General features: G+C 45.2%; 1 protein-coding gene across 2 annotated transcripts in view; it reads left to right on the top strand.

The window, feature by feature from the left end:
• The window catches only part of LLGL2 (LLGL scribble cell polarity complex component 2), a 32,513-nt gene extending 20,683 nt beyond the window's left edge, over window positions 1-11,830 (top strand). The window contains exons 11-26 of one of the 2 annotated variants that reach the window (XM_056506151.1): window positions 1,258-1,475; window positions 1,975-2,042; window positions 2,997-3,150; window positions 3,247-3,351; window positions 4,127-4,419; window positions 4,673-4,826; window positions 5,095-5,245; window positions 5,926-6,042; window positions 6,551-6,717; window positions 7,345-7,609; window positions 8,284-8,437; window positions 8,977-9,017; window positions 9,475-9,522; window positions 10,021-10,063; window positions 10,767-10,828; window positions 11,169-11,830. In XM_056506151.1, the coding sequence (XP_056362126.1) occupies window positions 1,258-1,475; window positions 1,975-2,042; window positions 2,997-3,150; window positions 3,247-3,351; window positions 4,127-4,419; window positions 4,673-4,826; window positions 5,095-5,245; window positions 5,926-6,042; window positions 6,551-6,717; window positions 7,345-7,609; window positions 8,284-8,437; window positions 8,977-9,017; window positions 9,475-9,522; window positions 10,021-10,063; window positions 10,767-10,828; window positions 11,169-11,176 (2,048 nt within the window). In that variant the 3' untranslated portion in view covers window positions 11,177-11,830. The remainder of the gene's footprint in view (window positions 1-1,257; window positions 1,476-1,974; window positions 2,043-2,996; window positions 3,151-3,246; window positions 3,352-4,126; window positions 4,420-4,672; window positions 4,827-5,094; window positions 5,246-5,925; window positions 6,043-6,550; window positions 6,718-7,344; window positions 7,610-8,283; window positions 8,438-8,976; window positions 9,018-9,474; window positions 9,523-10,020; window positions 10,064-10,766; window positions 10,829-11,168) is intronic. The other variant, XM_056506152.1, reaches the window with a different exon arrangement.
• Window positions 11,831-22,303: the final 10,473 nt, after the last annotated feature.

The following is a 22,303-nucleotide window of genomic DNA, read 5'->3' on the forward strand; positions in this document are numbered from 1 at the left end:
TGTTAAAACAGAGCACTTTTGGTTAATGTTGGCAACAGCAAACTGCAGGGCTGTTACAGTACAGGGATAATATTATTTGTTTTATTGTGAAGTCCTGTGGGCACCTGCAAATGATACATAGAAAAGCAAAATAAAACTGAATAGAAAACTTATTTTTTTCTGTGCAGAGACTGAACTAATTAGTGATGTGTTGTGGCTGGGCCTAGTCAGAGGTGAAACTAGTGATGCCAAGTACTAATTACTTGAATTTAATTTTGCTGAGTGAGCAGTGTTGGTATGTGCCTTCTTGCAAGTGTGTACCAGGTAATCAACCAAAGGAGGGAAGTAAAAGTACAGTTTAGGAGGGAAGGTCAGAGAAAAGCTGAGTTAGGTGGTTTGCTAATGGCTCACTGTTTTATCAACCCCAATCCAGCTTTATATTCTCTCAGATTTCTGTAGCTGTGTTAATTGTCACTGCTGTGAACTGGTCTGTGGTCTTGATTTTCCCCACCAGTTTTCTGCTGTGGCTGACTTGGGAACCTTGCTGCAATAATGTCCTTGTAGACTAAACTTTTTTTCACTCAAGATCTTCCATTGTAACTAGAAATAAAAATCCTTGTTTGTGTCAGATGTCACCAGTCAAGTTACATTAACATATTTCTTTTAGAGATGTTCCTAATAAACATAAGAATTATTAGATGATGTACACTTCTTGAAAAGGAAAGTCTGGAGGATTTGTCAGAGCATATGAGAAGAAGAGAAAATGAAAAGTAAAAGAGCTGAATTGTAAATACTTGTCAGTTCAAGCAGAGAAGCATTCTGCAGAACCCAAGGCATTAGCATGTTTAAGCAGCTTAGCCTGGATGGACTGTGGTCCTAACACAGCACTAAATGGGTCACTGCTGGTATGCATGTCTTTCCACACAGTGCTGTTAATTAGCTGCAGGTAAAGTCTTTGGAATTCTGGCTGTTACAGTAGTAAGTATGAACTTTGTGTTATTTAGTCATTGTGGTTAACAAATTTTTTACTCTGTAGTGGAATATATTAAAAGTCGCTGTCACAGTCCCAGGAGTGATATAAAGAAAAACGAATTTGCATTAAATCTGTGAGTGTCTTCAGGCCCAGTTAACACAGAAGCATTTGAGATTTTTTCCAACAAAAATGTTGATGTGGAGTTGTGTGATGACAGTTTTCAAAGCAGCCTTACAATAGGAAGCTTGTTTGCACTGACCTTGGACAGTGAGCTTTGTCAGCCTCAGTGAATGTTGTTTGTGCAGAATTTGATGACCCCTCTGCCCTGGTGGCACTGGCAGAAGAAGAGCTCGTGGTCATAGACTTGAAAAGTGCAGGCTGGCCAGCAGTGCACCCCCCATACCTGGCCTCCCTGCACTGCTCAGCCATCACCTGCTCTCACCACGTCTCCAACATCCCCCTGAAGCTCTGGGAGAGGATCATCAGCGCTGGGAGCAAGCAGAACATTCACTACTCCAGTATGGTATGGCAGCTGTGTCCCCCTGTGTGTCCCCCCATCTGTCCCCCCATGTTTCTGTGTGTTTAGGTCAGTGTGACTGCCCAGGGTGTGGGTGGTCTGTGTTGCTGATGATCTGCAGAGTTCAGCCCCACCAGACACTGTCCTGCCTCTTAACAAGGTCGAGATAGGCTTTTTCCTAAAGCACCACCAGTACAGTTACACTGGGGAATTAAAATGTGATTTTTTTTTTTAGCTTTGACAGGCTGGAGGGGAAGTCTGAGTGTTCCCAGCTGTTGGTGGTAACAAAGTTCTCATGCATAAGCATGAAGCTTCTTGGGAAATGTGTAGAATGCCTTCTAAAATGCACAGTTGGTGTCAGAATGGGAACATCTAATCCAAACAAAAGCTGACAGCATGGACTGTTTCACTGCCACTTGCACTGGAGTTCTTGCCCTCCTGCTGGCTTTATATTCTCTCCCACTCCATGCCCAGGCAGTCACACTCTGCTCTCTCTGTGTTGTAGCCGTGGCCGATTGATGGTGGCACCAACATCGCTCCGGATCCTCCGCAGAGGGACTTGCTGCTGACAGGGTGGGTGCTGACCTCAGAGCCAGCAGGGAGCCCTTTCCAGTTCCAGTTCCCCTTTTCAGCTGGCTGGGGTTTTCCTGTGGAGTTGAAGTCTTATTTTTCAGGGCAGAGACTGCAGCTTTCCAGTGCAGCTTCTCAAAGCAGTGCTACTGGCTTTGTAAAGCCAATTTATTTTGCTGCTTCTGAGCAAACAGGTCATGGTGTCCACAGATAACCCAGAAAGTGGCTGATTTTTAGTTTTGTTGTGTTATCCATTCCCCCTACTTCCAAAGTGTGTAGGAGTGCAGGCACTAATCCAGCCTGGTTCAAAGGCAGCAGTGTGAAAGTGGAGCTTAATCTTTCATGTTTTGAAGCATTTTCCCCTCTACCTTACACTCTGAATCTTAAAATAGAGGTTAGCTTGGACTCCTGTCTGCTTTGATCAGCATGAACAGATCTAGCTAAGGGGTGGAAGTAGCTAGCAAGAGTCTCATTGCATAAAAATGTACCATTTTCTTTTCAAAGCACTTTTGAGAGTTTCAGTGGGCTGTTCCTGAGTTTCCTTCTTGATGGAGCATGTTAGAAGCTCCTACCCTTGCATTGGAATACTGTTGCAAATTTTCACCTAGAGAACTAAGAGTAAATCTTGATTTTTATTTTTTTTTTTAATTTTTTTCCCTTCCCTTGCAGTAACAGTATTTTTGTCTGGATGAGTTTTTCCTTCCATATGCTAAGTTTTTTGCTTTTTCCATGTCTTTTTGGCATAATCTTAAATTAGAGTAATGTGTCAGATCACCAAGAACAGCTGGATTAAAGAACCCAACAACCTAAAACAAACAAAAACCCACAAAAATACACAAGAAGCCAAAAACCTTTCTCTTTGTGGTTTGTTTTTTTGGTTCTGTATTTTCCCCTCTTTTTCTCTTTTACCCTCCGTGTGCTGTGTGTGATGTGTGCTCCTGTCTCCTTTCCCCCCAGGCACGAGGATGGCACAGTGAGGTTTTGGGATGCCTCTGGTGTCTGCTTGCACCTCCTTTATAAGCTGAGCACAGTGAGAGTGTTCCTGACAGATGCTGATCCCAATGACAACATGAACACCCTGGGGGAGGATGAATGGCCTCCCCTCCGAAAGGTAAGAGAGCTGCTGCTGCAGAAACTTCCTGAAAGCCTGGGGAGTTCTGATTGCTGCCCCAGTTAAAGACCAGCCCCTCTCTGTTCTCTTGCCTAGGTTGGTACCTTTGATCCTTACAGTGATGATCCAAGACTTGGGATCCAGAAGATCTACCTGTGTAAATACAGTGGATACTTGGCTGTAGCTGGTACAGCAGGACAGGTATTGGAATATGAACAATCAACATAAATATTGTTTTCAGTGCAGGTTTCAGTGTAATCTGGAGATCTGCTCTTACCATTTCTCTCATGGTAAATTGATCTGTTTTGTGGAAATGCTTGATGAGACCCTGCTCTGGTGAAGCCCCATCTGGAGCACTGCATCCAGCACAGGAAGGACATGGAGCTGGTGGAGTGAGTCCAGAGGAGGGCTCCAAGTTGATTAGAGGGATGGAACAACTCTGCTGTGAGGAAAGGCTGAAAGAATTGGGATTGTTCAGCCTGGAGAAGGGAAGGTTTGGGGTCACCTAATTTCAGCCTTCTGGTACCTGACAAGAGCCTACAAGAAATATGATAGAGACTACTTACAGTGTCCTAGAGTGACAGAACAAGGGGAGTAACTTCAGTCTGAAAGAGAGTGGGTTTAGATTAGATATTAGATAGGAAGAACTTTGCTGTAAACATGGTGAGGCACTGTAACAGGTTGCCTGGAGAAGTTGTGGATGCCCTGTCCCTGAAAGTGTTTAAGGCCAGGTTGGATGGAGCTCTGGCTAGAAAAGGTTTCCCTGTGCATGGCAGGAATTAGAAGCAGGTGGTCTTTAAGGATCTTTGCCTTCCAACCCAAACCATTCTGGGATTTTCTGCTTTCTGTAGTTGGTATTTTAGACATTATTGCTGTTATTTATCTGTCCTGAGAGATGCTGTAGTTTAGCATCTGTAGGGAAGGGCTGCAGCTTGGAGATCTGCCTGCACAGCAAAAGTTGTTTTCTTCTTTTCAGGTGCTGGTGATGGAACTGAATGATGAGGATGCAGAGCACGTGGTGGACCATGCTGAAGCAGATCTCCTGCAGGACCAAGAGGGCTATCGATGGAAGGGTCACGAGAAGCTGAAAACTCGAGATGGGCCTGTTCGATTTGAAGCTGGTTTTCAGCCATTTGTCCTTGTCCAGTGTCAGCCACCAGCTGTGGTCACCTCTTTGGCCCTGCACTCAGAGTGGAAGCTTGTGGCCTTCGGTACCAGTCATGGCTTTGGGCTTTTTGACCATCAGCAGAAGCGACTGGTCTTTGTCAAGTAAGTGTCATCTTTCCAGGGGGTCTGTGGTAATCCTTATGTTAATGATGACCTGGAATTACTAACAAAGCAAAGTGTGATAAGTGATTTCTCAACAGCTGTCACTGTAGCAAGAACTTCTTTTTTCTCCACCCTTGAAGATCTTCCAGAATATATACGTATCTTCCAACATTTTTGTGTATCCTGTTGGACTCTTGGGGGTGATTGCCACCCAGTAGAAAGTGACCATGTGGCTACTTTCTCTTTGTTCCAGGTGCACACTGCATCCCAGTGACCAGCTGGCCTTAGAAGGTCCCTTGTCTCGGGTGAAGTCCTTGAAGAAGTCGCTCCGTCAGTCGTTCCGGCGGATCAGAAGAAGCCGTGTGTCCAGCAGGAAGCGGCGAGGGGCTGCTGGGAATGCCTCAGAGGTGAGGGTTTCACCTTTTTGGGGTCTGTCTGTTGGCAGCTTGGAGCCTGCCTAGAGCAGGTAGTGGTTTCAGTCCTGCTATCAAATCAACAGCTATTGGTATGAGAGGAAAATGGCAGTTTCTGATGCTGCTGTGCTAGAGAAAAACAGTGATCAGTTCAGAGGACAAGGTCACTGCTGTGATTCTGCTGTGCCTTTCTGTTGCTGCCACGCTCCCTCTGTCTCCCTGCTGTGTCTGTCCCTGACTGAGTGTCTTCTCACCTGTGCAGGTGCAAGAAGCAAATGCCAAGTTTGACCAGGATGCGTTGCAGGAGATGGAGCTGGCTCCGGTCCAGCGCAAGATCGAAGCACGCTCAGCAGAAGATTCCTTCACCGGCTTTGTGCGAACCTTGTATTTTGCTGATACCTTCCTGAGAGACAGTGAGTAGGAAAAGCATCCCTCTCTTCTTCCAAATGGGTTTTTACTTCTTCTGCCAAGGAGTGTGTTAGGATTTACTGCCAGGAGAATTTGGCACCTCCTGTGTCCTACTTAGTGCTGTGCTGAAAAACCAATATAGAGCAAGAGCATATGTTGTCATGTAGAATTGTTCTTTAGCCATTCTGGGCTGCTGGCTAATCCAAGGCAAGTGGCCATTCATCTTTGAATCAAGTCTTTATATATGATTTTCAAATGTTCTGGATTGGCATCTGACTTTTCAGTATAAACTTTTCCTTCTCTCTTTGCTCTGAAGTTCACCCCTGTCTCCAGCATAGCCTTTTAATTTTGGTGAAGGTGGTGGCTAGTTGTGCATCAGAGCCCAAATTTATAGCATGCAGAAGTTTACTCTGCTCATCTGTAGTGTAAGTGTGTGAAAACTGGACACAGCAATTGTGGTGGTTCATCTGGTGGTACTTTTGCCTTTGCTCTTGTGCAGTGCCCTTTCTAAGGGCTGCTGGTGCACATGTATTGGGAAAAGAATGTTAAGAACTTGCAGTTTGCCTGGGAGGTCTCTCCTAGTATAAAGAAATTTAGAGGGCAAACAGAGGGAGGTTTTGTATAGCCAGGGAAAGCTGTTGTGTCATCTTTGGTGCCTTGCTCATGGGCTTTTTTGTCACTGCAGGCTCCCGGCACTGCCCGTCCCTGTGGGCTGGCACCAATGGGGGGACAGTCTATGCTTTCTGTTTACGTGTTCCTCCAGCTGAGAGGAGGATGGATGAGCCTGTGAGGGCAGAGCAGGGTAAGTGTCTGTGAAAGCAGGGTTCTGCTGGGTCTGAGCCATCACTCACAGCAGTTATGGCCAGGAAAGCAGGGTCGCTCAATTAGTGCTGCTTATCAGTGACTGGAGCCAAGTGTGGCAGTGTCTGAGCTAAGCAATGCTCACTGCAGCAGCTGAACTGGAGCTGCAGCACTGCTTGGTGTGCCTCAGCCTCGTTTCCTGTTCCCTTCAGAAATGGGAATTTGTGTCAGCTGTCACTGAAGTTTGCCATCAACCCTCTCTGCACGTCCCTTGTTCTGACAGCTGGGCCTGTTGTGTTGATGTAACAATGGTTTGTGTGTAACACAGATCAGTCCAGTCAGAATGCCCTAATGCCCTTCATCTACCAATCTTTTTAGGCAGTGTTTCTATAACCACATTATATAGGTCTCCAGCACTGAGAGGATGTGAATGAGTTTCAAACAGTGTTTCTGACTAGACTCCTGTTTGTTTTTTCTGTTTGTTTTTCCTCCTTATCTTGCCTGTCTAGCCAAAGAGATTCAGCTGATGCACAGGGCTCCTGTTGTGGGCATACTTGTGTTGGATGGACGCAGCACTCCCCTCCCAGAACCTCTAGAAGTAGCACATGACCTTTCCAAGAGTCCTGATATGCAAGGCAGCCACCAGCTGCTGGTGGTATCTGAAGAGCAATTTAAGGTGAGTGTCACCTATTGGGGGAGGGAGGTACCTATGCACTGTGCATGAAATCTGCTAAAGCAGTGGGCACTGCTCAGTGGAGAGAACTCTTGGGAGTGCTGAAGAGCAGCCCTGGGACAGCACTTCTCTTTGGCAGAGTCCATAAATCAGGTGTGTGCTGGCAAACTGGGTGTTCAGAATAGTGCTGCACATGCTGAATATAGAAATTTTATGCCTATATTATATTATACTCTTTGGACAAGACTTCTTTTGGGTAAGAGCTTTTCTGTCTTTAGTGGAGAAGCAGGAATTTGTAGGTATTTTTGTGAAGTAGCTTAGAAGTTTTTTGTTTTGCACTCTAACTCAAACCCTGTATTAATTTGTAGCCAAATAGGGAAGAGTTTTGAAAACATAGGGTAGAAGTCTGGTTACAGCCTGAAGGGTTAAACTGATGTCAGAACAGGAAGAAGTTCTCACACTGCCTGTGGCTGATTCATTCTCATGCCATGAGCAGAGGGATGGCTCTGGTTACACCTGTGTGTGTATTCCCTGTGAATGGAAACATTATCCAGGCAGGGAGCAGCAGATGTCCTGGGGAGCTGCTGCTGGCTCTGTGCAGGAGGTGTCAGTGTCTCATTTCTGTGACAGGTCTTCACGTTGCCCAAGGTCAGCTCCAAGCTGAAGCTCAAGCTGACAGCCCTGGAGGGCTGCAGGGTACGGAAGGTGACAGTTGCCAACTTTGGCAGCTGCAAGACTGATGATTACAGTGAGAACGACCTGGCAGTGCTGACCAATCTGGGAGACATCCAGATCATCTCCCTGCCCTTCCTCAAGCTGCAGATCCGCTACCCCTGCATCCGCAAGGAGGATGTGAGTGGCATTGCCTCCTGTGTCTTCACCAAATACGGCCAAGGTGAGCTGGGCTTCTCCCACAGCAGCCCTCTTGGGGTCTTTGAGACAGTGGGAAACAGCTTAGTGCTTTTTAGCTGTGCACACATGTGAGACTATTTCAGAAATGTGTTCATTGTGTGTTTCTGGGCTGTACCAGCTGCCAACAGGTACCAAGACATGAGTTAGAAGAAGCAGGAGAGAGTTTATTCCGTTACTGTTGATGAATGCAAGAGTGAATAGTGGTTTTCAGCTTGGATGTGCCCCTTAGATAACTTCCACCCTGCTCTTGCCTGGTGTGGGGGGAATGGCTCTCTAAGCAGTGGGCTCTGGGAAATGGTTCCTGTACATGCCTTTGTCTCAGCACTCACACTGCAAAACTGGGATCCAACATCCTATGGCTGCTGAAGATGGATCACTGCTTTCCAGTTCATTTTTTGTGTCTTTCTGTGCTGTTTTTCCCAAGTGTCAGCACAAGACAACAGAATGATGTCTCAGCATAACCTTAAATTGCACAGTCTCTAGGCTAACCAGAGGGGAGCTGGGGTCATACCTTCCTCAATGGTCCCTCCTTGCTTAGATAGAAGGACAAGCAAGCTAAACATATCTCGTGTCTAGATCTGTTCTTTTTTAGGATCACCTTTTGTTCTGGAAACTGTTTCCTGAGAATTGTCCTTATAAATTCCCCATCCCCTCTAGGTTTCTATCTGATCTCACCCTCGGAGTTTGAGAGGTTTTCCCTCTCCACCAAATGGTTGGTGGAGCCCCGGTGCATCGTGGACATGCCAGAAGTGACAAGCAACAATCACGTGCACAACAAGTCTGGCACAGAGAATGCTGCAAGGAAATCCAGGTGATGTCTGTAACACTCTTCCACACTGATTGTCTGAGTAGGGAGGAAGGAAAACCCCTTTGAAGTTAACATCCATAGTGGGATGGATCAGGAAATGTAACCTTCCCCTGATGGTTTTCCTGCTTGGGGTACATGTGGTAGGACAAAGCAGGAAGCTTGGAACTGGTATCCCTAAGCTGGAGTCCAAACTTAGGGCAAGCCCTGGCTTGCTTTGCTTGTTCCCAAGTGCTGGGGCTGAGCTGTTGCTCTCTGAAGGGAAATCCAGCATTTCTCCTCTCCTCTTGGAACATCAGTGAGTGAGAGTAGATCTGGCACAGAGATCCATCCTGCAGGAATTTTATTCCAAGAGTTTAGAAGTGTTCTGTGGTGCCTGCAGACTCTGCATCATCAGCATGTGGTGAAGCCCTTCCTACACTCAGCAAACCATTTAGTTGATGTGCACCAGAGCCTCCTGTAGCTGCCAAGAGCACACAGGAATTCCCTGCACCCCTGTTCCTCAGCATCAGTAATTGTTTTTTCTGCCTCCTTTCCTTTTTTAGGGGATCAGGAAAGAGTCCAGGTGACTGTGGAGAAGAAGATGGTAAGTGAAAAAAATAAGTGTACTGAGGGTAGCACGCTGTGTGCAAACCTTCAAATGTCTTTCCTGTTGCTACAGTTGATATGTTCTACCTAAGAAAGGGAAAAATAAGGAGGGATGTGAGGGAAACATTGTGACCTGCCTGGACTGTGTTTAGTTGATAGCTCTAAAGTAAGTTGCATGTGGAAGATTCCCTTAAAGGCTAGAACAGAGTTTTTCCTGGAGGAAAGGTCTGAACTTACTTAGATCTTCTATTATCCAAACTAGTATTGCTGAAAAGAACATTTACAGTGTGTGAGTGACTTTAAGGATTAGTTGTGAAATATTCAGTAAAGCCAAAAAGTACTTAATGTGGGGGGAAAATCCAGTTCCATTGTGCATTTCTCCAAAACTGCACTTATTTCAAGAAAAGGAGAAAATATTGTTGGGTAAGAGGTTTCTTTCTTACTCTTTTTTTTAGAAAGGAAGTCTGGGAGGCTGATGGAACATGCCTTACTCAATGATGAAAGTGAGTGAGATGAAGTCTTGGTGCTGAGAGGGAAGGTGCCTTTTTGGGTGGGAAAAGAAGAAATCTGCTGGGAATTTTGTGGATTCCAGTTCCAAGGGATCTGTAATTACTGGTGGAAATGCTGGGACATGGACAGATAGCCATGCCCTTGGGCAGGGGTTGTTCTGCAGAGCTGCATTCCCTGCTGAGATAAGAGAAGGATCTTTATTTCCAGTAGGACTTGTGTGAGATGACAGCTGGAACAGACAGTTCTTTTTGGGCTCTGGTACACAGGGATTGGCAACATTTCCTCTGGCAAATGACTGCCTCAGTCCTGTGTGCCAGCCTGCCCAGTAAAAACCTGGTTGGAGAGGCAGTGATGATCTAAGGAGTGACCTCTGAGCTGTGGGGGAGGCAGGTTCTGGAGGCTGTTCAGGGGGAGGTGGAATGTGGTCAGGCAGCTGCCTGAAAGCAGATCCCCACTGGTTTGGCTCACTGCTTTAACCCTCTGCTTTCCAGAAGTGCTGAAGGAGATCCAGAGTACTCTGGAGGGAGGCAGAGGGTGAGTATCAACCAACTTCTCTTCCTGATGGCTGGGGCTGGCAGGGGAGGGCAGCTGGAGGTGACAGCAGGGGATGCCCACTGGATGGCAGGGATCCTTCTGCTGGAATCTGGTCACATGTGCATCCCACAAGCTACCAAAGGGCAATAATGAGGCAGGTTCTCTTTCACTTGCTGTCCCTTGGCATATTTTATGAATAATGCTTTGTCTCTTTCTCTCCGAAAAGCAGGAGAGATCACATTCCCACAGCCCCAAGGAGCAGGACTCTGAGTGTTCGCATACAGGTTTCTATTTGTGTCAACCATACTGATCTAGGGGCAGGCCACATGGGCTTAGTTGGTCAAGGATGGGACTCTGGAGTTTTAATCCTGGCTTGACACTGTCCCTTGGATGTGTTCAGTGTCTCTGCTCCCGTTCTGTCTGTACAGTAGAGCTGAGCTACCACCACGGCTGCGGGGCTTTGGCTCATCTCCCTACAGTGGTCAGGGGCTACCAAGTGTAGGCAAAGGACTCCTGTCTGCAACGGATGCAGGAAGCTTGGTGGGGTCGGTAACTGCTGGTGTGGAAGGATCAGTGACTGCCTGACATGCTCTGCTCTGTGCACTTCCTCTGGACACTGCCTCATCCTGGTCTTCTGTGGCATCTGGGAGTGGCTGGCATGAGACTGCATTGCAATAAGGAATCTCTCCTTGTGTCATTGCAGGAGCTATGCAGAAAGAAATTCGGCAAGAAGTCCGTTAGGACGTGGACTAAGTAATGGAGGAGGTGAGTGAGGCTCAAGAGATTGGAAGCAGAAAGTAGAATGAAATTTCTTTATAAGCTTCAGCTTATTTAAGTGCTTTGTGCAGAACTCTGACCTGAATTTTCAGGGTGGGAAGCTGCTGGCTGAGTGGTGTGTGGGCACTGTTCAGCCCCTTACACTAGTGCTACACCAGGGGTAAAGGAAGAGCTAAAAATCCTTTGAAGGCTCCTGACTCTTATCACAAAGTGAGCTGCTGAGGCAGCCAGAGCTCCCAGCAGCAATCTGAGTGTATCACCTCATTAGCTCTCATTAGCTGTCAATGCCTGCCTTTTCAAATGGCTTTTGCATTCTTCCCCCCTGCAGCAGATTGACCAGAACTCATCGAGGACTTGCTGGCATTGGATGAGTGCCATAACACTACTGATGGGCAAACCGTCCCTGGGGAGAGGGCAGCAGTGCTCCCAGCAGCCAGACTGGGCAGTGCAGCTGCTGTGCTGTGCTCTGCCTCCCCTTAGTGCCTCTTGGAGACCTCTCCTGCTGGAGCCTGCCTTGCTTTAGGACAGCAGTGGATGCCAGGTCTGATGCACCACAAGCCTCTGAGTACATCTAACATTCAAATGTTTGCACATTTCTCTTTTCTACTGGGCTGGGTTTTAAATTATAAATGTTTTACTGCCTTGGTGCAGGATTTTAATAAACGCACACTGTTACCTCCAACAATTATTTTTTGTACTTTTTTAAAAAATCTTATGGGTATTTCAGTTTTAATGGAAACATTTAGAAATTTACTTTAAGAAAAAAACATTAAGTAATATATGCTAGATTCCTGTGACTGCTGTATGTGGTATCTGAATGAGTAATTTTGGGGTTTGTTTGTTATGGTACTGTTAACTGGCTTTATGGATTTGGGTAGAATCTATTTTTGTAGCCATTCAAATCGGAGGAAAACTAATTGAATTTGATTTTTGTTTCAACACTACATTGCTCTTTTTTTTTTTGGAAATAAAACTCTGAATTCCCTTTTATGATCCTTGTCTCTTCTCATATCTATTCTGTCCTTCAGCAGCTTCTTTTATATTGCCCACAGATCCCTGGGAGAAGGTGGAGCTGCCCTCTGAGCTGAGGAGGGCAAAGAGCACTCCTGGAGGCAAAGCAGGGTGGTGGGTGGGAGAAGCAAAGTGGTTGTGTCAGCATCCTGCAATCCATATGGGATGGGGGATGGTTCAGATGATGGTTCCTGGAAGGTCATTGCTGGTTTGTCCTGAAATAACGTGGGTGATAACACTGAAGGCAGACAGGATTGATCTGGCACTGCTGCTGTGCTGTCTGCCAGCGGATTTGAAATTGAAGCTGGTGAAACACTGCAGAGAGCAGTTTGCTCCTCTTTAAAATTTCCTTCATTTATCCCCTCACACCAGTCTTTTTCCCAGATAAGAAAAAGAACAAAGTATTCTGGAATTTCTCTACTGTATCTTGTTTGTAGCACTGTGACAGTGAGGAAGAACTAAATCCTCCTGGGATGGTGCTGAGTTGCTGTCCTTGGCACACTTTGGAAACCTCTCCTTGGAGCCCTTTTGTTTCAGGCTCTGTCTTGATCTTCCCAAGCATCCTTCCTTGCCTACAGCACTAGGATGGCACGTTCTGTTCTGCAGGAAAAAATGCTTGTGGAGTTGCTCAACTGGTGCTTCAGGCACCCTTCCTTCTAAAAGTATTAATACCTCCTTTGAGACTTATTTTATTGCTGATGAGGTTTTAGAGAGCATTCCTTCTCAGTTTCCATTTCCAAAGGAGTTTTCACTTCCTTATTTCTGTTTGCTTCATTATTTCCTTGTCTCTTGCTGCAGGACTGAAGCTGGCAGGGAGGTGTCCTGCTGTTTCCACCTCTTCTGCCAGGCATTGATGCTGCAAATTTACAGGAAATTATGGTTTAATCAGCAGCTTCTGAGCTGCTGTGACCCTGTGCATGTGCATCATCCTGGTGCACCCAGCTGCTTCTTTCTGCTCCTCACAGATGGACTGACTGATTCTAAAGCCTTTTCTGAGTATTTATTTGTTGGCAGGTTTGGGATATGACAGTCCTACTCAGAAAGGGAAGAAGCAATTTATTATCTTCTCCCTATTTTCACCCACATAACTTGAAAAATCTGGTAGGTGCATTGGAAGAGTGAGCCAGTCACAAAAATGCCACCATTTTTTGTAAACCCTAAAGTGCATTTAGTTTCAAAACCAACAGCAAAAAAAAAAAAAAAAAAAAAAAAATTAATCCAGGCTTCTTATTTTCCTCAAAGCACAATCCAGACTACAAATAGGATTGAATAGTTTAGGATATGTGCTGTTATGACAGATTTTTTTTTTTCTAGCAGAGCTTCAGAACTTAGATTCACTGAAATGGGATCCTTGACTTGTGGGCAGAGACATTAAAAATTATTTTTGAGCTCCTATGCCTAAAATACGGGAGAAATTGCAAAGGGACAAAGGAGGGCAAGACTGGAACTCCTGAATTGTGCTTTCAGTTGTGTTCTGAGCTGAGCAGGAGGGGATGGAAAGGCTTGTGACAGAATCAGGGTGTATTTATTGTGCTGTCAGAAAACCAGCAGCAAGTAAAATCAGTGATGGGATGAGATGATCATGAAGGGTGGAGCCTTCAATGAATGAGTGTAAACAGCTTTTGAATGTGGTGGGGGGGAAAAATCCCTCTTCATCTCTCCCTTTCAGGAACTGCCTTCTGAGCCCTGTGGTTACTCTGAGCCTGCCCCTCAGCTGACACTAAAAATAATGGCCTGCCTCTGATCAGAGGGTTCAGCTGCTGCCAAACCCCTCCAATTCTGTGCCTACTCTACTTTTCACTTGGACTCCTTGTCTGGGATCTGGTAGAAGTTTGCTGGCCCTCTCCAAAGCTAATGCTTTAATGCTTGGAAGCACTGAGGGCTCCTTGGCCCTCATTAAGGTTATTGCCAGGCAGGTTTTGGCAGAGCTTCCCCCTTCTGCTTTGTGCAGCCTCACAGGGCTCTGGCACTGGGAAGTGTCCCTTGGCTGCAGGACCAGAGTTGTTGTTAACACTGACTTGAAAAAATCCTTCCAGCAATGCTGGCACAGAGTTCCTGACCCCCCCAGACCTGCTGCTCTGCAGAGGGGACAGTCTTGGATCACAACTAAAGAACAAATTCTCCCCATCTGAGTACACATATTGGGTCCCTAATATGGGATGCTGTTTTATAGTGGCCTGAGTTTTAGGTCAAATGCTTTCTGGTAATGTGAGCTCTTTTATAGGGTGGTGTGTTTGCTGCCAAAATTCTCTGCTCCTAGAAAAGCTTGGCCTGGGGCATTTTTTTTTTTAATATTTATTTTTCAATAGTAATACAAGCTTTCCTCAGATGTTTAGCAATTGAGTATTTGCAAAATTTGTCTCACAGTTCTATTAGAAGAACATAATGTTGGAAGGAAAATTACTTTTCATCTTGGTCATGAAGCCTGAGGCCTGTCTGGTTAGTGAGAGAATGAATTTTTTTTTTACAGCTTAATTGGTCTGTTTCTTAGAATATGGTTTATGCCTATGACAGCTCAAACAATTTCATGCCTGGGCTGTGGTCCTGAATTCAGCCTCCAAACCTCTGCCTCTGTGGCCTCATGGACTGGGATGTCTTTCATTGGAGAAGGAATTGGTGTGGCTGGAAGATGAGACAGACTTCAGTGGAAATTTGCTTCTAAAACCGAGCAGTCCTTGCTAAGCCACGTTAGACTTTTTCAAGCAAGCACCAAGGTTATGTTGCAGCTGTAGCTGATTCCCAGGGCTAAACCAGGTGGGAAAATTCTTTCAATATCTACCACAAGCTCTTGGTCACAGGGAGCTCAATGCTTTCACTCACAGCCACAAGTACTGGGGTTATTCCATGCACTCTCAGATTCTTTCTCCAACATGATGATGATGAGGGTGTCTGATGAGCTTTCTGGGTTCTGCTAATCCCTGTGTGAAAAGGCTGTCCCAGCAGCAGGATGGTCCTGGAGATCATCCTGATGTTGGTGAATTTGTCCCAGCTGTTGCTCAGGTAGAAATGGCCTCTCCCAGGTGAAATTTTCTTGTAATGAAGCTGTGGTTTGGTCATTTCCACATTGTCTCTTGTGCCTTTTGTGCATGTTGGCTGATCCATGGGGATGGGAGGGATGAGTTTGCTGGGAACACAGCCAAGACAGGAGAGCTAAAAGGCTCCTTGCACTTGTGGCCTGTTTCAGCAGGGAGGAAAACATAAAAGCTTTGAGGCTCTTCCCCAGCTAAATGAGGAGAAACTGATCTCTGCAGCTCTTTGTGGCACAGCTCTGCATGCAGAGAGCTAAGTTATATTTTAAAGGATATTTTTGGCAAGGGAGCTCTCTTTAAGATGGAAGGTCCTGAGCCCATGCTGACAGCATCAGGCAGAGTCAGCTGGGGCTGGAAGGACCTGTGTCTGCAAGGGCAGAGCCCAGCCTGTCCCTGACTCTTGCCCTTCAAAGACAAGGATCTCTTCCTGCTGTCTGCTCCTCTGGCAGATGGGTCTGTGCATTGCTTATTCCTACAGACTCTGCATATTGTTCATTTGTTTAAAGCCAATCTCCTCTGCTAATGCTTAAGGCAGGGACTTCAAAAAATGAAGCTTGGATTCTGCTCACACTCTCCTTCCTTAAAGGGAACTTGTCTGTGTCAGATTGCTGTGCTGAGCCCTTGAAAAGCAGGCTGAGCTCCTAAAAAACCCAAATTGACAACACAAGGACATCTCTGAGCTGCTGAACATCCCAAAAGTCAGATATTGCAGCTCAAGCCCTGGTGGGGTAAGAGTCCAAGGAAGCAGAGAATATGGCAGGAGGAGGAGAAGGCTTTGTGTTATTTCTTAGGCAGAATATTGAGGCAAAGTTGGCTTCAGCTATACCTGGGGGAGCTTTATTCAAATTGCAATTTAGCCACAGGAGCAGAATTTGGGAGAGAGGTTTTTCAAGGGTGTGATTGTTGTGCAGACAAATACATCCTCCTGACTTTATTCTGACACTGATAAGAGCAGATGAAATGCAGGCTGTGACCAAGGGAGGTGTCACAGTCCTTAATCAGTTTGATTACCTGTGATCTTGTCAGTGCTGTGACATTTACTCACAGTTCAGACCTGGTCATATTTGCCTGTACTTTCATTACAGCAAGATGTTTAAATGTAAATTAACAATAATGAGGATGTGAAAAAAATCCATCTCAAGGAAATGCAGTTCTGTCAAGGTAGATCTGTGAGGCACAGTTTCTGAAAATAATAAAATTTAAGCATTAAGTGATAGTTACTTACTGTGGATTTAAACTTTGAAAAAGACTGGTTTAATTTTATACTTACTGGAGCTCCAGAGCAGGTGACAACCTCTCTGCCTAGAGGCTCCTTTGCTTAGATCAGTGTCAGTCCAGGCACTGGGATTTCTGCTGTGCAGCATCCAGGGCCCATCCTTAAAACACCCTGTTCTGAAACTGTGGTAAGTGATGTGTGAGAATTTCCAAGTGGAATAATATCATGTCATGTCTGAAGTGCTTTGCCCTTTTAAAGCCTTGGATTGGATGGAAACCACTCCTGCTCCCATTCATCTCTGTTAACTGATGTTGCACAGGCAGATTCCTCCTGACACTTCTCTGGGCCCATTCAGCTGTTCCTCACAGGTTTTTTTTTAACCATTAAAAAAATCCTTTTTGAGAGTGAGATCATCAACTAGTAATTTTTAGACACAAGAAAAATGCTCATTTCTCAGTAACTCAATTTATAGGCATGAATTAATGTATCAGAGCTCCATGTGCCTCATTAATTAATAACATGGGATGCAGGTACCATTAACCTGGTAGATTTTGTTTGAGAAGAAGGAACAAAAAGTAGCTGTGGTCACTTTTTGTTTCATAAGACTGACCAGGCTTGATTCTGCAGATGAACCTCCTCACTGATGTGTTTGTTCTGGATCTGCTTATGCACAGAAAGAGCTTCCCATTGGAATGTGTCCTGCATGGAAGTGGCTCAAATTCTAAAAACATTTCCTTGTCACAGTGATATCTGGTGAGAGAGATTTATGTGAGGATCTCTCCTGTGCACAGGGAGAGGTGAGACATCCCATAAAACCAGGAGGGATCTATCTACAGAAAATTAAGGGAGTTAAATATCTGCAGTGGAGCAGAGAATAAGCTATAGGGTAGTTAATATTAAATGAGAGAAAATGTTTGTCATCCTGTAAAATAAATGTCAAGTTTTGGAAGCAATCCCCTTGAGAAGAATCTTTGAGTGTCTTCAAATGCCTGGCTCAGCAAACAACTCCCAGGTTGTTTCAGATCTTCAGTATCAAAGAATAATAACAGTGCCTGTGCCTCAAAACTGTAAAGACAATATCACAAGGCATAAAAAAATATGTGTGGCTCAATATCTCATGAAATTTGTTATTCCTCTCTAGGATAATTTGCTTTTGCAGAGCCTCTGTCCAAGTTTCAAAATCAAAGTTTCCTCCAGGTACAGTGGGCCTTCCTGTGCCCTCCTCTTCATTCCCTCACAGAGTTCAGGAAGAAAAGAATTTCAGGTGAAAAGAATTTCAGCTTTGTGGCTAAGGTCTGTTCTGCACTCCTGTTTCTTGTTACTGCTCCCTTTCTTCTCTTGGTGCACATTTGTGCTTTTAAATTTAATTTTTAACTAACTAATGCCTTGTAATTTGGAATATGGGAATAACCAGCAAGAGCAATTCCAGGCAAACAGGCCATTATTTAGGAGGAAGCTCAAGACTGGGTCACCTTACCTGGAAAATCAAATTGCACTGAGGGGTGACCAGCAGCACTGGTGCCAAGGAAGCAGCTGGGGAATACAGAAAATACTGGAAGGAAGGAAGGAGTGGCCCCATAAAGTCACTTTGGCTGTAACATGAGGCCTCACCCTTGGCTGCACCATTCCTTCTGCCTTTATCTCTGCAAGCTCATTACAATCTGCTGGGCATTTTCAACTACCTGGGTGTAATCAATTCAGTCTGCACAGTCTGACATTCCACTCAGAGCCTTTGATTTGTGCTTGGGGGGCTCAGCTGCTTTCTGCAGAGCCCTCATTTCCCACGGGAGCACTGCCCTGGGGGCTGTAGCCCATCCCCACCATTAAAAACCTCTTGCTTTCATGTATAATTGGGTTAAAACTCAGTTTAAATCCAGGGGATTTCAGTGACTCAAAGGAATTCTCCATCAAACCCGTGGCTCCCAGCTATGCAGGAGCAGGGAAAGAGAGCAAGGGCAGCTCCTCTGAGGCCACCCAGGCTCCTTTACTGGTGTGCCCAGTAAAAAAAATACAAACATCACATCCTGAGTCCCAGAGCAGCACAGGACACAGCAGCAGGGCTGGGGTGACCCATAGGGCTGCTCCTGGCTGCTGCCCATGCCAGAGCTGCTGCTGCTGCTGCTGCTCTGCCAGGAGCTCCCTGCTGTTACCAAACCAGGACTGAATTTAGTACAGGCTTGAATTTGGTATAGGCTTGAATTTGGTATAGACTTGAATTTGTATAGGATTGAATTTAGTATAGGATTGAATTTGGTATAAGCTTGAATTTGGTACAGGCTTGAATTTGGTATAGGCTTGAATTTAGTATAGACTTGAATTTGTATAGGATTGAATTTAGTATAGGATTGAATTTGGTATAAGCTTGAATTTGGTATAGGATTGAATTTGGTATAGGATTGAATTTAGTATAGACTTGAATTTGTATAGGATTTAATTTAATATAGGCTTGAATTTAATATAGGCTTGAATTTAGTATAGGATTGAATTTGGTATAGGCTTGAATTTGGTATAGGCTTGAATTTGGTATAGGATTGAATTTAGTATAGGCTTGAATTTAGTACAGGCTTGAATTTGGTATAGGATTGAATTTAATATAGGCTTGAATTTGGTACAGGCTTGAATTTATTATAGGCTTGCCTGGCCTTGCTCCTTTAGGACACAAAGGTCACTCAGGGGATTAGAAGGGAGAAGTCTGAGCTGTGATTTAGCAGAGGGCAGAGTCCTTCAGCTCCCCAGATCAGCTCCATCCCTGCCCAGAGCCTGGGGCTGTGTGAGCCCTGGGCTGGGGCCACAGGACACTGCCTTGCAGTGAAACAGGATCATCCAGCCCTGCAGACAATTGGGCAACAAAGTGCTCCTGAAATATTTAAAGGGGCTGTTTTCAAACCTATGTAACTTAATTGTTTTGGTTTCTCCTTGCAATCATGAATATTTTATTTGGCTTCCTCGGGTTATGGCTGGGGAAGAGGCCCTTGGAGACCTTTTGGCTTGTCTTAAAATAGTTGGAAGAAGGCAGCAAACACTCACCAGTCTGAACCAGTGAGAGCTCAGGAATGAGGGGTCAGGAATTCTCTCTCAGTAGCCTGGGGTACAGGCTAAAGGAGAATATTTTCCATCAATATGAGGCAGCATATGATATAGAAGCAAGAGTGCAGATATTTTTTATTCATGCAATGGGCATTGGGGAGAGGAGGGGAGATACATAAAAAAAGATATATTTTTAACAGGTTTTATAGGCTTCAGGGTCCTGACTGGATTGTCAATTCTACTTGCTGTGGAGTCAAAGCAAAAGGAGACCCTATTTATAAATTTAGCAAGTTTAATCTTAAAAACAAATGTTCCTAAGAATAGCTTTGGCCAATCTCTTTACCTGAGCTATTACCAAACAAACAAGGTGGCTGGGAATTTATGCAGCATGTAATTAATTTCTCTGATAAATCAGAGCCAGTTCCTAGTCTTTGATTTTTGTAATTTAGTATTTTTTTTAAATGGAGTTACCTTTTCATGTCTCTTTTGTGCAATAGCATCAAAAGCTTTTATTTTATGTAATTGACACAATAATTTGCAGTGAAAAGATGATTCAGATGTTTTATCACTCTCTAATAAATTTGTAAAATCATAGTGCCTGAATTCTGGCTGAAGGGACCTGGTATTTTGCATAAATGAAGAAATCTTTAGGAAACTCCACTGTCCAGTCTAGTCAGGGATCTGGAGCTGAAATCTGGAAGGGTTTCATCTTTCCTGGTGCTTATCTCCCTCTCCCTTAAGAGACACGAACCAACTGCCAGCATCTTGCCAGGAGCACTTTAAAAGGCAAACAAATGTGTTCAGCCTGTGCAGAGAATTCAGGTTAGAGGTGCTGGGCCAGCCAGGGCAGGGAGCACCTGCATCCCAGCTCAGCCCTGCCCATCTCAGGCAGCTCAGAGCAGGATCTGAAGGGAGTGTGAGCAGTGGCTTCATCTCAGCCATCCCAGGTGAAACCCAAACACCTGACTTCTGACACATCACAGAAATCAGAGCAGCAGCTCTGGTGCTGCCTGGAGAGGCTCCCTGAAGAGGCTCCAGCTGATGCTGATGGAGTTTGAGCCATTTCCTCCTCGAGAGCTGAATTTTCAGAGCAGCTTCTCCTCCCTGCCACACACACACATTAGAAGCTTAGAGCTAAGAGACCAGGGCTTTTCTCCAAGTTTTGATCAGGAATAAATGATCCAGATGCCATCAGTCATTCTGGGCTTTACAGGAGAGATTTCTCTTTTCTGCACAGAGGGATACAGAGTTATTTGTGGACAGTTAATAGCAGAATGTGATGAAATAATTAACTACGTTGTTGCTGTACAACCTCATTCTTGTAAAATAAGAGAAGGGAGGATGCAGAGACAGAAAGCTCAGGTAAAATGTTTCTCGAGCTCTCAGCTCAACCCCCAGTTTTTATCTTTGCTCCTTAATGGAGGAGTCCTCAAGGGACAGAATGTAACAGCCAGGGGCTCTTGGAAAGAGGACAAACAGGTCCCACTCAAACTAATGCTGCAAAGCATCTAAAATCTTATTTCATGTTTGGGTCACTTGTTCTGGTGGCTGGCCAAAGCTGAGTTCATTTTGTTTAATCTCCAGCTCCTCTGGAAAGGTTTTTTGGGAGGGGGCAGGAAACCTTACAGAGCCAGGGACATCCTTGGGGTAGTGAAATCCTCCCTCCCTGAGCTGCCCTTTGCAGCCTGGGGAGGCTGCACATACAGCTCACACTGAGCATTTCTGCCTGCTCTGCTACCTGATTTCTTGAGAACAACCCAGGCAGGGCAAAACCATCCCTGAATTAATCAGAGTTTCATGGGCATAAGCACTGGCTGTGAGTAACCTCAGCCTGGCTGCAAGAGGAGGACAACTTTATTTGAAAAGAGATTTAGTCATTCTGCTTGATTTGGGCTGGATTTAGGCATAATGAGGGCAAAAAGATGATGCTAGTTTTGCTGTATTTTCAGTGCCAAGCTGGAAACTGCTTTCCTGTTTCAGCAGAAAGCTTGGTACAGGCAAGGACAGAGCAGAGGCTGAGCTGCCCGTGCTTGGCTCCCTGGAATAAAACTCCAGGGCTGCAGAAGAAAGGGACCTATGATTTAGTTATTTTCACTGGCTTAAGCTTTATTTTTTTTTTAGGTAGTTTTCACTGTGCCTTATCTGGTAACCTCTTGCCTTATAGCAGATGTGTTTTGGTGTTGGAATTGACCCTTTCTGTCTTTCTTTGGGGCTGCACCTAATCACACCACATCTGACCCTGACCTAGGTGAAACCCCACCTCTTCTGTTATCCCCAACTCTGCAAGCCAGCTGCTGATATTGCTGGTTGAAAAGGTCAAAAGGTACCATGAGAAAGCTTGAATTATTGATGCCACTTTCCTTCCATGTACTGTAATTATCTGCCCTTGGGGCACAGCCCAGCCAGAATCCCTGTTGGACTCCCCAGCTGGGCAGGCTTGCAGGAGCTCTGGAGCAGACCCTGGGCTGCATGGACACAAGGCATGGGAGAGGGGATGTGTTCCACTGCATGGATGTGACCTGTGATCCAGGTATGGGGCAGCACGCTGGAACCAGTGTAGGTGTGTTACAAAAATTACTGTGCACAGTGGTAAAAGAAGGGGTTTGAGCAGTTTGTACAGTGAATGAAAATAGAAACTTAAGAATTAAGCTCCAGGCAGGTCCCTTTAATATTAATGATTGTACTTTCCTCTGTATGAGTTGGGAGAATCCACTGTGCTCAGGGAAGACAGAAAATTCCCTTTTGGGCTCAAAATAGCAGCGTGAGCTTTCTGCTCTTCCTTTTATCTGTAGGTTCATGCTGTGATTCCTGACAGCACTGAGGATCTCCTCTCTCTGATGTGAGCTATTCTCATTTCATCCAAAAAGGGAGAATGCCATGGAATTGTTCTTTTTCCTGTAGTGGTTTAGGTGAAGTTGGTGTGGTGAGGGGAGCTGAAAAACTGGTGAGCAGCATCTTTCACCTGCTGCAGAGTGTCCAGCAGGCAGATGGTCCAGGGCAGTTAATCAGAGCAGGTCTGATGTCAAAGGAATTGTTTATATAAGCAGTGATTCATCTTCCCAGCCCCAGTAATAACAGTGGTGTTACAAATCAATCTGCTCTAAAACCCTGTCTCTGAAGAACTGTGAACTCCAGTTTTTCACTTTCTAACCCAGATTCAGTCTGGGGTCCTGTTTTTAC

The sequence above is a fragment of the Oenanthe melanoleuca genome, chromosome 18 (assembly GCF_029582105.1).
Source record: "Oenanthe melanoleuca isolate GR-GAL-2019-014 chromosome 18, OMel1.0, whole genome shotgun sequence".
In the NCBI taxonomy this organism is placed as follows: Eukaryota; Metazoa; Chordata; class Aves; order Passeriformes; family Muscicapidae; genus Oenanthe; species Oenanthe melanoleuca.